Source organism: Oryctolagus cuniculus, chromosome 12 (assembly GCF_964237555.1).
Source record: "Oryctolagus cuniculus chromosome 12, mOryCun1.1, whole genome shotgun sequence".
Lineage (NCBI taxonomy): Eukaryota > Metazoa > Chordata > Mammalia > Lagomorpha > Leporidae > Oryctolagus > Oryctolagus cuniculus.
In genome coordinates, this window is record NC_091443.1 from 77,250,346 (window position 1) to 77,263,873 (window position 13,528).

The 13,528-nt window shown below is 41.8% G+C and overlaps 1 protein-coding gene across 1 annotated transcript in view; it reads left to right on the forward strand.

Moving 5' to 3' along the window:
- Positions 1-13,528, forward strand: part of UNC13C (unc-13 homolog C) — a 656,715-nt gene that overhangs the window by 551,314 nt on the left and 91,873 nt on the right. The window contains exon 29 of the mRNA XM_017348010.3: positions 10,670-10,817. Within this exon, the coding sequence (XP_017203499.2) occupies positions 10,670-10,817 (148 nt within the window). The remainder of the gene's footprint in view (positions 1-10,669; positions 10,818-13,528) is intronic.

Consider the following 13,528-nt stretch of genomic DNA (forward strand, 5'->3'; position numbering starts at 1 on the left):
TGTGGCAAAAACGTGTTCTATTTGAAGGACCTCTGTGAGAGACACCAAGTAGAAAGAAGTGGCCATCAAAGAAGGATATACTTTTCTCTGAATGGAGGAGAGAACTTCCACTTTGCTTATGGCCTTGTCTAAATACCGATGGAGTTTGTGGATTCAAAAGTCTTCCATAGCCTTGGCAGCTTGTGTCAAGAGCCTTGGGTGATCACTGACGCCATACATAAGAGTGTCAGTTAAATCAACAACAGGAGTCACTGTGCACTTACTTCCCATGCAGGACCTTTGTCCACAATGAGTTGTATTATGGTAGTTAATTATAAAACTTGTTCTCAAGCAGTTTTTTATTTGTGTTTGGAGGGGTGCAAATTGTTGAAATCTTTACATAGTATAGAATTGGTGGTCTTCTGTGTATAAAGTTAATTGAAAATGTTAAAATAAAATAAAAATTAATGGAGAATAGGACTGAAAATGGGAGAGGGAAGAAGAGGTGGGGTGAGAATAGGGGTTGGAGGGAAATGGTAGGAAGAATCACTATATTCCTAAAGTTGTACTTATGAAATTTGTACTCCTTAAATGAAAGTTTCCTTTGGGAAAAAAGAGTATTTCAAAGTAAAAGTAGCAAGGCGACAGCTGTGAGAGAGAACCAAGAGCATAATCAGTGTGTGCAATCCTATGGATTACCCATTGGGAAACCCTAGTTTGAATGGATTATAGTTGAACTTTTGTGTCCTGACTTATATTCCAAGAAGACTTGGGCCGCCCTGGAATTTCCTGAAATGAAGATTTCTTTCTAAGAGAAACAGGAGACCTTTTCCCAACAATAATTCCTCTCTAACTTGAGCATGAATTCAAAGACCTAAGGACATTCTTCACTCCTAAACAATCCCTCAAGTCATCTCACTGTGAAGTTTGAAATATAAAGAAAAATCCTGTCTGGTTTGATTCTCCCCCACCTTTCCACATTCTACAGAATGTTCATAGTGTGTGTAGACCTGAATGTGGGGAGCAACTGAGACTAGACTAAATTACTGGAATTAAGACTTGTTCTATGCATCTGCTCTCCCACAATATGGCGCTGAGAGAGAGAGACCAAACAACCTGTACGCAGCTGCCTCATCAGTTTGATAAGCTGCAGGAGCTGATCCTGCTCCTGATTGGAGGAGAGCAGTGTACTCGGCATGTGGGTAGCAGAGTTGGGATTGGTGGAAGAGGACTATAAAGGAGGAGAGAGACAACATGCACTAGGAACATCTGAAGGAACACCTGAGCAGCCCCCGAGAGAGCCGGCCGGCGGTGTGCCGCTCTTCAGCGGAAGCGGGGAAAGTGGCAGGGGGTACCGCCCCTCCACGGAGGTGGAGGGGTCGGCAGCCAACCCGGGAAGGACCAGCAGCAAACCTGGGAAGGGCCGAGTAGACAAAAAGAACAGCGCAGGGTCCAGTGTCGTTCCTCCGCGAATGGGGGAGCGACACCTGAACATCAGGCAGAGGTAATTCAGCACTTTCTCTGAAAATAGTAGACACTGGATCAAGGCCCTCTGGAGAAATGGCATTTCTTAGTATGAAGGAGATTATTTAGGCAAAGTATCAGTTCATATATAACTTTGCAATATTCTTATTAACTTCTTTAATCCTAGTGCTATTTTTTATACTCAGAAATCCAAATAGCAGAATATGGCTTCAAATCACATTTCAGTGTCTCTATGTTTCTTACCCTGACTGAAGTCTAATTTGTCCTTGCTACCCATTATCCGTAAGACAATTTTAGTGACTGATTATCTGCATCTTCTTTTTTACTTTATAGGTTTTGCACTGTTTAAAACTCATCTGCTCATTGGGAAAACAAATAACCTACCTAGTTTGGAGTATTAAAATTCAGAAACCATTATTTGAGGGCTCACCAAATGTAGAAAATATGGGGGGCAATAAAGAGGTAGCTGGAGATAAGAGCTCTTGCCTTTGGCTTAGGAAGGAAGCATCAACCATCAATTAAATGAAAGAGTCAGGGGCAAAGTGCTGGGCAGAGCAGAGACAGTCCTGACTTTGTATTGGATGTTTGAGGGAGAACTCCTGAGGGGGCTTTCTGAAGAGGAACATTCTGAAATTTAGAGGAAGAGACAAAATAAGGGGAAAGATGCATTTTAGGCTTAGAAAAACACATGGATGACATGAGAGAAGGTGTCAGTCAGCCTGAGAATTTCAAACAGACTTGCATAGAGGGACAGATCATGACTGCCTGAAGATCACAGGGAATGGAAATGGCTCATTGGACTGAGGTGCTGAAGCTTTAGCATCAAAGTAAAGAATCACAACATTAGTTTGTCAGCCAGAGGGAAATACTGAACTATTTTATGGGAGGGAGTAGCATATTCTGATATGTAAAGGAAGACTTCAGCTGTGGTAGCAAACAATTGTTTGAGTATCATATAATTTCTAAAAAAGAAAGCTTCAGTGGTTTCAGTGGGTTGTGATAATATCTGAGTTTACAAAACGAATTATCTGCATGGATTTGCCAGAAAGTGTGGAAACAGGTGTTGAAGGGGGGGAAAAAGTGATGATAGGAAATTGCTACCAAAAAGGAAATTCTTTTTGCTATCATGTGAAGAAATATTAGACTGTTCCTCCCAGTAAGTAAAAATAGAAAGTAAAAGATCTACAATTTATGACAAATCTGAAGAGTTACACAGCTACAGAGTCTGTTGGGATTATAAAAAGAAAGGTTTGCTAAGCACGCAGACAATATGTATCCTGATTTTTATATAGCAGCAATATTTCTTGCTCAGAAATCACAGCAAGTTCTGAAGGACTTTAGTTTCTGCAGTTTTATGAAGAATGCAAAAAGTGGAATAAATTCTCCCATTATTTTTCAAAATCATGAAAATGTTACTTCCTGCATAGCTTATCCCAACCCCCATTCAGAGGTATAGGAGTGTCTCTTGTCTCCATCCTTTACATTAGTAAAGCTTACCTATTTGTTTGCATGAAAGAAATCAAATGAGTTATCACATTGAACCCATTAAATCAGTTCTTGTCACATAGAAAACTCTGCATAACTTAGTTTTCTTGTTGCTGGAGGAGTGATTGTTTACATTGGAGGACCATCTTTCATATTTAAATCCAAGACCCCACATATTCTACTGTAACCAATGTGTTTTGTCCCTTCTTTCATGATAAAACTCTTTCAGCTCTCTCAGTGAAGCGAATTATTAAATTCAGTCCACCCCTTTCCCTCCCGCTCTGTGGGGAGCAACTCGGACTAGACTGTTACTGGAATTAAGACTTATTCTATGCATCTGCTTTCCCACAATATGGCGCTGGGAGAGGAGTAAACAGCTGCCTCCAGTTCAACCAATAAACTGTAGGACCTGCTCCTGATTGGAGGAGAGCAGCGTACTCGGCGTGTGGGTAGCAGAGTTGGGATTGGCGGAAGAGGACTATAAAGGAGGAGAGAGACAACATGCACCAGGAACATCTATCTGAAGGAACACCTGAGCAGCCCCCGAGAGAGCCAGCCGGCGGTGTGCCGCTCCCCTGCAGAAGTGGGGAAAGTGGCAGGGGGAACCGCCCCTCCACAGAGGTGGAAGGGTCTGTAGCCAACTCGGGAAGAACCAGCAGCAAACCCGGGGAGGGCCGAGTAGACAAAAGAACAGCGCAGGGTCCTGTGTCGTTCCTCCGTGAAGAGGGGGAGCGACACCGCTCCACATCCCCCACGCAATGGCGCATGCCCAGGTTTCCTCCTGCAGCCTGTTGATTCCAGCTGCACAGCACCACCTCGCTGTAACAGCAGAAAGTCTCCAAGGATTTTTACAACTCCTCTGGACTCTCCTATAGGGATCAAAGCTGTTGCTTCCCTCACATTTTTTCAGTGTAGATTGAAAAATGATTGAGGGGCATTGACAAGTAAATCATGATATGTGCTCACTTAAAGGCACCAGTGTAAGAGATGGAACAGGATAATGCAAATAGTTAATTGACAGGGCATGGGCTAAAATGCGATAACCAACCAGCATGAAGCGAAGAGATCAGGAAAATCTGGGGTGATATTGAGGGATGGATGAGAATTCACTGAGTGTTCAGGAAGTTTCCTGAACATGTTCCATGAATGGAATGTCATCAGAGACAAAGGACTTCACCTTGGAAAGGTTCTGTACAAGAGGGCTAGGGTCAATGAGGAGACCCCTCTGTGGACAGCCTTGGGCTTAACTGAGCATTTGCATAATGAAGTGGTGTATAATGCAGTCAAAAGGAAATGTTTAGGTTGAAAATGTTTAGGTCCTTTTGTGACCTGAATATATTCTCTAAAAATGGCTTTATTTGTGACTTTGAAAATGTGTGGTGCATTAAAAAGTCACTTCAGCAATAGTCATCCTATAGAAATGTGTAAAATAGGTTCCATAGTTCAAGACTGTAACAGAGATCAGTTATAGCTAGTTGATTTATATCGCAATGAGAGCTGTCACCAAGGGATTGTGAGTGAGTAGAGGATGAAGGCAAGTATGAATGGCATGAGAAAGGGAGAGTCATTGGAACCTTGCAACTGAGTGCAGAATGAGAGTAACAAGGAGCCTAGGGTGGTGCAGACATGTCAGCTCTGGTACCTACAAAAGCATGGTTCCCCCGAGAAAGCAGCCAGTCATGCTGGGGGCTATTTTTCTGTTGCCATGGTGGAGTTAGATATGATGGCAAGATGATGGAACTAAGTATCCAGCAAAACAGGGCTTGTGCTGAGGAGACAAAGCCAGCCTACAGTTTGGGAGTTTATTCTACCAATTATGTATATTTTCTTACAAGTGGAAATTATAGTTTATAAAACTTTATTGGATCCAGTAACTACTTACATCTTTGTGAGACCACAGGCGGTGTGGATTCTTCAGCTACCCATTCTATGATGATGACATGACACTCTGCGAGGCTAAATAATCTACGGGACACTCACACTATGTGTGGGACAGATGATAAATTACATTTTCTAGCACATTATAAAGTAAAAAGCAAGGAGTTAAAAAGTGAAGGGTCGTGAGCCTTTTAACACATTGTTTTAAACCCCTGCTTGGGACACCTACATCCCATATCAGAGTGCTGGTGTGAACCCTGACTGTTCAACTTCCAATCCAGCCCCCTGCTAATGAGACTGGGAAGCAGTGAGTGATGGCTCCAGTAAGTGAATTTCCGCCACCATGTGGGAGACCTGGATAAAGCTCCAGGTCCTGGATTCACCCTGGTGCAGCTTGGCTGGCATAGCCTTTGGGGAATGAATAACATATGGCAGATTCTCTCTCTCTCTCTCTCTCTCTCTCTGTCTCTCACTTTCTCTCTCTCTCTCTCTCCCCCTCTCCCTCTCCCTTTCCCTCCCGTGTGTGTGTGTGTGTGTGTTTCTGTCACTCTGCCTCTTAAATAAATCTTTATGTAAATTAGTGAAGAGAATTCTAGAACCCCAGAATTGGACACATGACCCAATACTTCCCACCTTTGCTCATAGAGAGATGTCCCCTAGAGTCACCACTTAATATAATGGCCAGAAACAATTTTTGTTTTTAAGAAAGAATTCTTTTAAATGTTTTATTAAAACAAACAAAACTATGCTTCCTTGCTTCTAGCTATGAAATGGACTTCCTTCTGTCTTTTGAAACTAGTATAAAGCAGGCCGGTGCCGCGGCTCACTAGGCTAATCCTCCACCTGCAGCGCCGGCACTCCAGGTTCTAGTCCCGGTTGGGGCGCTGGAGTCTGTCCCGGTTGCTCCTCTTCCAGTTCAGCTCTCTGCTATGGCCCGGGAAGGCAGTGGAGGATGGCCCAAACACCCGCATGGGAGACCAGGATGAAGCACCTGGCTCCTGGCTTTGGATCAGTGCAGTGCGCCGGCCGTAGTGGCCATTTGGGGGGTGAACTAACGGAAGGAAGACCTTTCTCTCTGTCTCTCTTTCTCACTGTCTAACTCTGCCTGTCAGAAAGAAAGAAAGGAAGGAAGGAAGGAAGGAAGGAAGGAAGGAAGGAAGGAAGGAAGGAAGGAAGGAAGGAAAGAAGGAAGGAAGGAAGAAAGAAAGAAACTAGTATAAAGCATTTCTACTTCCTTTTCCTTGCAATAGTCTTAGAGACATAGAAGAAAATTCTCATGCTATCCTAAGTCGTTAGTGGCTGTTAATTGAATAGCACACCTCAAGACAAAATTCTGTCATCTTTGGAGACCCTCCACCTTTTTATGTTTCTTATAAATTATGAAACCTAGGAATGGACCGATTATTCCATATATGTACTTACCAGTGTATCAAGTTCTTACTTGGCATGTTGACCTGTATTATTGCATTATCAGATTTCATTCACTTGGATAACTCCCCCTTCGCTTATTAAAGCATGTTGAACCTTAGAGAAAATAAAACTTTGTGGCTCTAAAAAAACACAGTAATATTAACCTATGCCACTCATGTATTTTGCAGTGAATAAAAATGTAAATATTTATCATCAATACAAGCTTCCTCTTCTCTTTGTCATCTCCACACCAGACTGCCAAGGCCATTTCTGAAGGAAGATTTTGTCATCCAGGACTAACTGATCAACATGAATACTTGACTTCTTTGGAGGCTTTTACTGACTTCTTCCCTAATAGAATTATTTACCTCCTCCCTTATTTGTATGTTCAAGGCATTTATCTAATACATTTCCACTTTGGTTACATTTCTCGCTGGAGTATACTCCCTTTGAAAGTAATCACTATGCCTCTTGCTTTTCATCTTTGGCATCCAGCACAAGGTCTGGCTCAGGGTACCAGTTTAGTAAATCTTTGGTAAGGCAGCAATGCTACACTGGTAAAGAACACGTTTTAGAGGCGGGCATTGTGGCATAGCAAGTTAAACATCTATCTTCAATGCCAGCATCCTATATGGGCCCTGGTTCAAGAACTGGCTGCAACACTTCCCATCCAACTCCATGGTAATGTGCCTGAGAAAGCAGTGGAAGAAGGCCTAAGTCTTTGGGCCCCTGTACTCATGTGGGAGACCCAGAAGAAGCTCCAGGCTCCTGGCTTTGGCCTGGTCCAGCCCCTGCCTGTGGTGAAATGAGAAGGCCATGCCAAGATGGCTGCTGGCAAGCCAGCATGTTACTCAGGAATGGCTTCAGAAACCCCCTGGGAAACCACCTGGCAATGGAGCCTGCCTGGCAACAGGCTGTAATTGGTTAGTGCATAAACTGCCCCTTGACCGGATTGGCTGCCTCGGCTATATATGCTGCTGTTCCAACTGAAATAAACGAGTCTGCAGGCTGCTCACCTCTGGCCTGCTTTCACCCAGCTCCCTGTGTGAGTGTGATGACTCCGCACCTCTTGCCCCCACTGTGCTCCTCCTCCTCTCAGAATCCACAGCAACACCTGCCATTAAGGCCATTTGCAGAGTGAACCAGTGGATAGAAGATCTCTCTGGCTCTCTTCTTCTCTCTGTAACTCTAATTGTGTAATTGTGGTAACTGTGCAGTTATAAAATGTACCAAAATGTTATTTAGCTAATTAATTAAAGAGGGAACCAGTAAGATATTAGAAATGGCTCAAAGGAGAATTCCAAGAACTGCACTATACTTGTCTAAACAATAAGCAAAGCTGAAATAAATGTGCAGGTAGCGGCAAAGTAGATAGGTCCACAGAATAACACTCAGTTGTATTCACCAGAAACAATTAATTTGCATTAGTATAGACAAAATAATTTACAGAGTTTGTAAACAGTTCAAAGGTAATGAAAAATAATAAAAACCCAGTTGGGTACAGCAGTAAGAATACTCATTAATCCTTTTTTCCCTTGTTTCCTGAGAAGAGTGAAATAGACATTTTGAGATTCAATGATTGTTTATAACACTTGTCTTTTACAGTGAGGGACAGTGTTGTTTTTTTGTTTGTTTATTTTTCTTCATACTATTTGTTGAACTCTTTTACTTAGTATAGGATTAGCTATACGATCATTAAGTAAACTGTAAGTACGTCTGTGTAAAAATTAAGAGTGGGAAAGTGAGAGGGAGCAAGAGGAAGGGTTGGAGTGTGGGCAGGAGGGAGGGTGGGGGAGAAAGTGTCACTATGCTCCTACATCTGCATATAAGAAGTACATAAGCCTTATATAACTTAAAAAAATTTAAAAAATTATTTCATCACTTTCAGTTTTTTTCCTCTTCCACTATCCTCCTCATCATTACTTGGCACTTAGGCTCAGATCTGTTAAGGCTGAGGTTTTGTGAGAAACACTGATAGAGAGAATGCCTCACCTTGGTGAGTTCCCACCTTCTAGGTTCGGTTGATAAGAATCTTCTTCACTCTTATATGAATCATTTTCTTTTGATCATTCCTTGGTTCATCATGTGAAAAGTCCTCCAGAGACTGCACACAAATACACACATACACACACACAGAGTCAAGCCCAATCTAAACTTTCCCTGCTAATAAATCTATTACATCTTTTATCTACCCTTACATATCACATCATGTTTCTCAAAGAAAGAGTATCAGAATTTTTTTTCATCTATTAAGCACTTAAAAACAATTCTGGACTCAAAGTCCTCAATAAATATTTGCTGTATATGAAAACACTGTAACATTTTTAAAAGAAGATACAAGTATAGAACAATTGTACATACATCTTTGTCTTTTTTTTAATATTTATTTATTTGTTTGAAAGGCAGAAATACAGAGGCGAAAAAGAGAGAGAGAAAGAGAAAGAGAATCTTCCATGCACTGGTTTACTCCCCGAATGACTGGTTCACTCCCCTAATGGCTGCAATGGCCGGAGCTGGACCAGACCAAAGCCAGGAGCCAGGAGATTCATCTGGCTCTCTTACATGGGTGCAGAGGCTCAAGGACTTGCGCCATCTTTTGCTGTTTTTCCAGGCACATTAGCAGGGAGCTGGATCAGAAGTGCAGCAGCCAGGATTCGAACCGATGCCCATATAGGATGCCAGCACTGCAGGCTGTGGTTTCACCTGCTATTGCCACAGTGCCTGTCTCAATCTTTATCTTCTTAAAAAGCATTAAAAAAGACTTTTCTATTTTTCTTTTTTCAAAGTTTTATTTATTTAATTTGATTTATTTGGAAAGCTCAGAGACAGATTTATCTTCCTCCCCGATGTACTTTTCAAATGCCCCCAACAGCTGAGGCTAGGCCAGGCTGAAACCAGGAGCTAGGAATTCCCTCTGGGTCTTCCACATGGGTGGTAGGGACCCAAGTACTTGAGACATCACCAGCTACCTCTCAGGGTGCACATTAGCATGAAGCTATGTCCAACGTGGAGTAGGAACTCTAAACCAAGCACTGCAGTAGCAGAGATGGGCTTCCCAAGTGGCAGGCTAACTTGCTGTGCCACAATGCCTGCCCCATTTTCGCATTTTCCTGTGACCCCTCTTCGTAACTCTCCATAGGCTTTGCCATCACTTGTGTTTTCACAACTTCCTCAGCTGGAATCCATGAATGGCATGTTACATGGCCATAGATTTTTCTCCCTGTGAAGGGTGACTATAATTGTGGCCATCTTTATTAAGATTGTATCCCCACTTGCTGTATTCTCCAGCCCATCCTCTGAATCTTCACTACATCACGCTCTCTGAACGTGTACTCAGATGTTTGCAAATGCCTAGAATATTTTTCCGCATCTCTCCCTGAATAGGTGAGAAATGCGAAAAGTGAATTATGATTTTTCAGTTCATTGAATTGTTCCACCTCAGAAATTCTAAAGATGCAAGATAAAGAGATGACATGTACCAATTTAAAAGAGTGTATCAGAATCATTTAGTGAGTGTCTTAAAAATATTTCATTCCACCAGAGCTGTGTAACAGTGATCCACAGTTAACGGTGAGTGTTTACCTTCCTCCAGCACTGTTGGTACAAGAAGTGGCAAGTACTTGGAGCTGGGGTTGGTGAACCATTTGTCTAAACTTAATGGAGTATTATAAATATATTATTCTGGATAAATGGTTTGGTTAAAGCATTCTTAGTTCTATGACTTATCTCTGGATATTTTGCTTTCCAAAGAGATTTCTGTGCATAATACCTGCAGCATTAAAAACGTTAATATCTGTCAGTGACCGTATTAACTGTTAATAAGCATATTCTGTCCTTATTATCTTTTAGCTGTTGGAATGCTTTGAGTTTGTTGAATGACAATTGCAAAAGATGAACTCAGTGTCTTATATTTATCAGACATAGGATCAGGGTGTTGGATTTCCAAGAACCGCTGTGCATCATCAGGTTGGCCTGTGAGAGGACAGGGAAGGGTGAGCAGAAAGCACTTGGCCTAGAATCTCAGGGTACGATCTGGAAAATACGTGACCAGGAGCTACCCTCCTGTGCACGTGTGATGGTTCAAGATATTTCCTCATTTTCAGAAACAGAAGGCAACTGTTAACTAAACCTGTCATTCTGTAAGGATTCTACTTTTGCTTCTATAATTCCATTTGTTTAGCACAGATTTTGAATATAAGGAAAAGGCTTAGTCCTTTCAGGTTCTAGCATCTGTGACATAGACCATCACTTCAGTAATATGTCAGGAATCCAAGTTTGATGATGATGCAGAAGTAGGCAATGACAGCACTATATCTTTGTACCTGCTTTGCATTGGTCATATTGTCTTTTGAGCTTCACTATTAGAGTAATGAAGTCCCGCCTCCAAAAATTCTTTCTAAATCCCTCTGATTATGTTTTGTTTTCTTTTTAGCAATACTTTCATGCAGGAGGAAATGGTCTCAAAAAGAATTTCTTGGAGAAAAGCCCAGATCTTCAGTCTCTGAAATATGCTCTTAGTCTTTATACCCAAACTACGGATGCCTTGGTAAAGAAATTCATAGACACTCAAACCTCACAGAGTAAGTAACACACTGGACCCGACAATAAGGTAAACTGAACACTAAACTAAGGTTCAGCATCAGAATCATAGTAAATAGAGCTAGCCTTGCTACAGTAAATTAAAGCATCATTAATAATGGAGAAGTATGTTTAATGGAGAATAACAATTTGTGACATTTATCAATTATAATTTTATAAATAATTTAAATAACACTATGACATATTTAATACTAAAACTGTATAGGATGGTTAACTCTCGATGATGTTAACTTTCATAATACTATTTTAAGTACAACCAGTTTTGAATATCCATGGTCATGACATTTTCTTCAATTAGATACAAAAGATTCAGTGTTTTCCTATCTTGGTAAGTTGCGAAAATGATAGAAATTCCCTAAATCCTAACTTGAATTGTTAAACATCTCCTGCAATGAGCTTTCCATAAGGGATCTATAATTTTATCATAATTCTATATGAGAAAAATTTCACCTTTTTAAAAAATGAATCAAAAGGTAGGCTTGATACCTTATTTAAAGTTCACATATGTTTCAGGAGGCAAAGTTCTCATCTCCTAAACTTCTAGGATATGCTCTTCAAAAACTTTTCTTTCAAGGCACTTTGTGGCTTATTATATTTTGGTAATTACACACCTTTACGGGTCTGGCATTTTCTAAGAGGTTCTTGAAACTGTTGATATGAGTCAAAAAGATCAAAATACAGACTGAAACTACTACAGAAATAATGAAAACAAACAATACACTGTTTTCACTCATGAAAGATCCTCAGAAATGATAAAATTCCATTTTTTAACTTTAATAAAAATGTTGCAGACTTTGTGTTTCTTTACAGATATTTTTCTAACTGCATCAAAAATAATGCCAAGTTAGGTGCTGGTTTGATGTTTTTGCCTGTCTTTAGCACCATGTGCTTTCTGACAGTCTCTAGTTAGATGCTACCAATATCCCTTTTCTTATGGCATGTAAACCAGGGTTACATTGTGGGATTGCTCCAGAAAGGGGAAAGTTGAACTGAAGAATGACTATCGAGAGAGAGAGTAATAATGGAAGCATTACTCCCTGAATCTAGGCTCCTCAAAGATTCCTGAACTTTATAGATATAAATGCAAATCTGATGCATAAGATAAACAGTGATAGAGATTTATCCCCAGAGGAAATGAAAACATAAAAGTTTTGCTTTGTATTTATAGGTGTACATATATGTATACACACACACACAGAGTCTCTCTTTGTCTGCATTGAATACATTTCAAGACTGCCAGTGGATGCCTGAAACCGTGTTAGTACTCTAACCCTATAATTTAGTCTTTTCCATCTTTACCAAGCACTTAATCACACACTGTGCCAAACTTTACACTTAGACCTGTGGTAGCAAAAATATCATGAATTTATTTTTCCTTCTTCAGAACTGTGCAGATAGAAGATTCATTCTTCCCATACAATTTAGCAAACTCAACATCCGATTTTGTTTTACATTCTTTATTTTTATTTTATTTTTTTTGCCAGGCAGAGTTAGACAGTGAGAGAGAGAGAGAGAGACAGAGAGTTATAGACAGTGAGAGAGAGAGACAGATAGAAAGGTCTTCCTTCCATTGGTTCACCCCCCAAATGACCGCTATGGCCAGCGCGCTGCACCGATCCAAAGCCAAGAGCCAGGAGCTAAGTACTTTCTCCTGGTCTCCCATGGGGTGCAGGGCCCAAGCACTTGGGCCATCCTCCACTGCACTCTGGGGCCACAGCAGAGAGCTGGACTGGAAGAGGAGCAACCAGGACAGAATCCGGCACCCCGACCGGGACTAGAACCTGGTGTGCCGGTGCCACAGGCGGAGGATTAGCCTAGTAAGAAGCGACGCTGGCTTTTTTTTTTTTTTTTTTTTTTTTTTTTTTTACATTCTTATAAAGTACTCTCCTGGGCACACTTGAATCTCCAGCATTACTACTCCTATGATTTGGGGCCACAGTTAAGTAGGAGCGCCTTGAACATAGCACTGTAATACTACATTAGTCAGTATGATGACCAAGACACAACACGTAACCAATGGGTGGATAGCATGGTTACACTGGATAAAGGGATGACTCATATCCTGGGAAGGACAGAACAGATGGCTGTGGGGAACAACTCGGACTAGACTGTTACTGGAATTAAGACTTATTCTATGCATCTGCTCTCCCACAATATGGCGCTGAGAAGGGAGTAACAACTTCTACGCAGCTGCCTCTCGCCAACTTGAGTGATGACCTGCAGGAGCTGATCCTGCTCCTGATTGGAGGAGAGCAGCGTACTCGGCGTGTGGGTAGCAGAGTTGGGATTGGTGGAAGAGGACTATAAAGGAGGAGAGAGACAACATGCACCAGGAACATCTATCTGAAGGAACACCTGTGCAGCCCCCGAGAGAGCCGGCCGGCGGTGTGCCGCTCCCCCGTGGAAGTGGGGAAAGTGGCAGGGGGAACCGCCCTTCCACGGAGGTGGAAGGGACGGTAGCCAACCCGGGAAGGACCAGCAGCAAACCCGGGGAGGGCCGAGCAGACAAAAGAACAGCGCAGGGTCCTGTGTCATTCCTCCACGAAGAGGGAGAGCGACATAATGGTGCCGTGACTCGGATAGGAAACCTAGGCAGGGTTTAGTGTCATTCCTCCATGAAGAGGGGGAGCGACAGGTGGCATGAGATGTTAACAGGCTATTGAAAAACTCGTGCAGTTGAAAATGTAGAAAT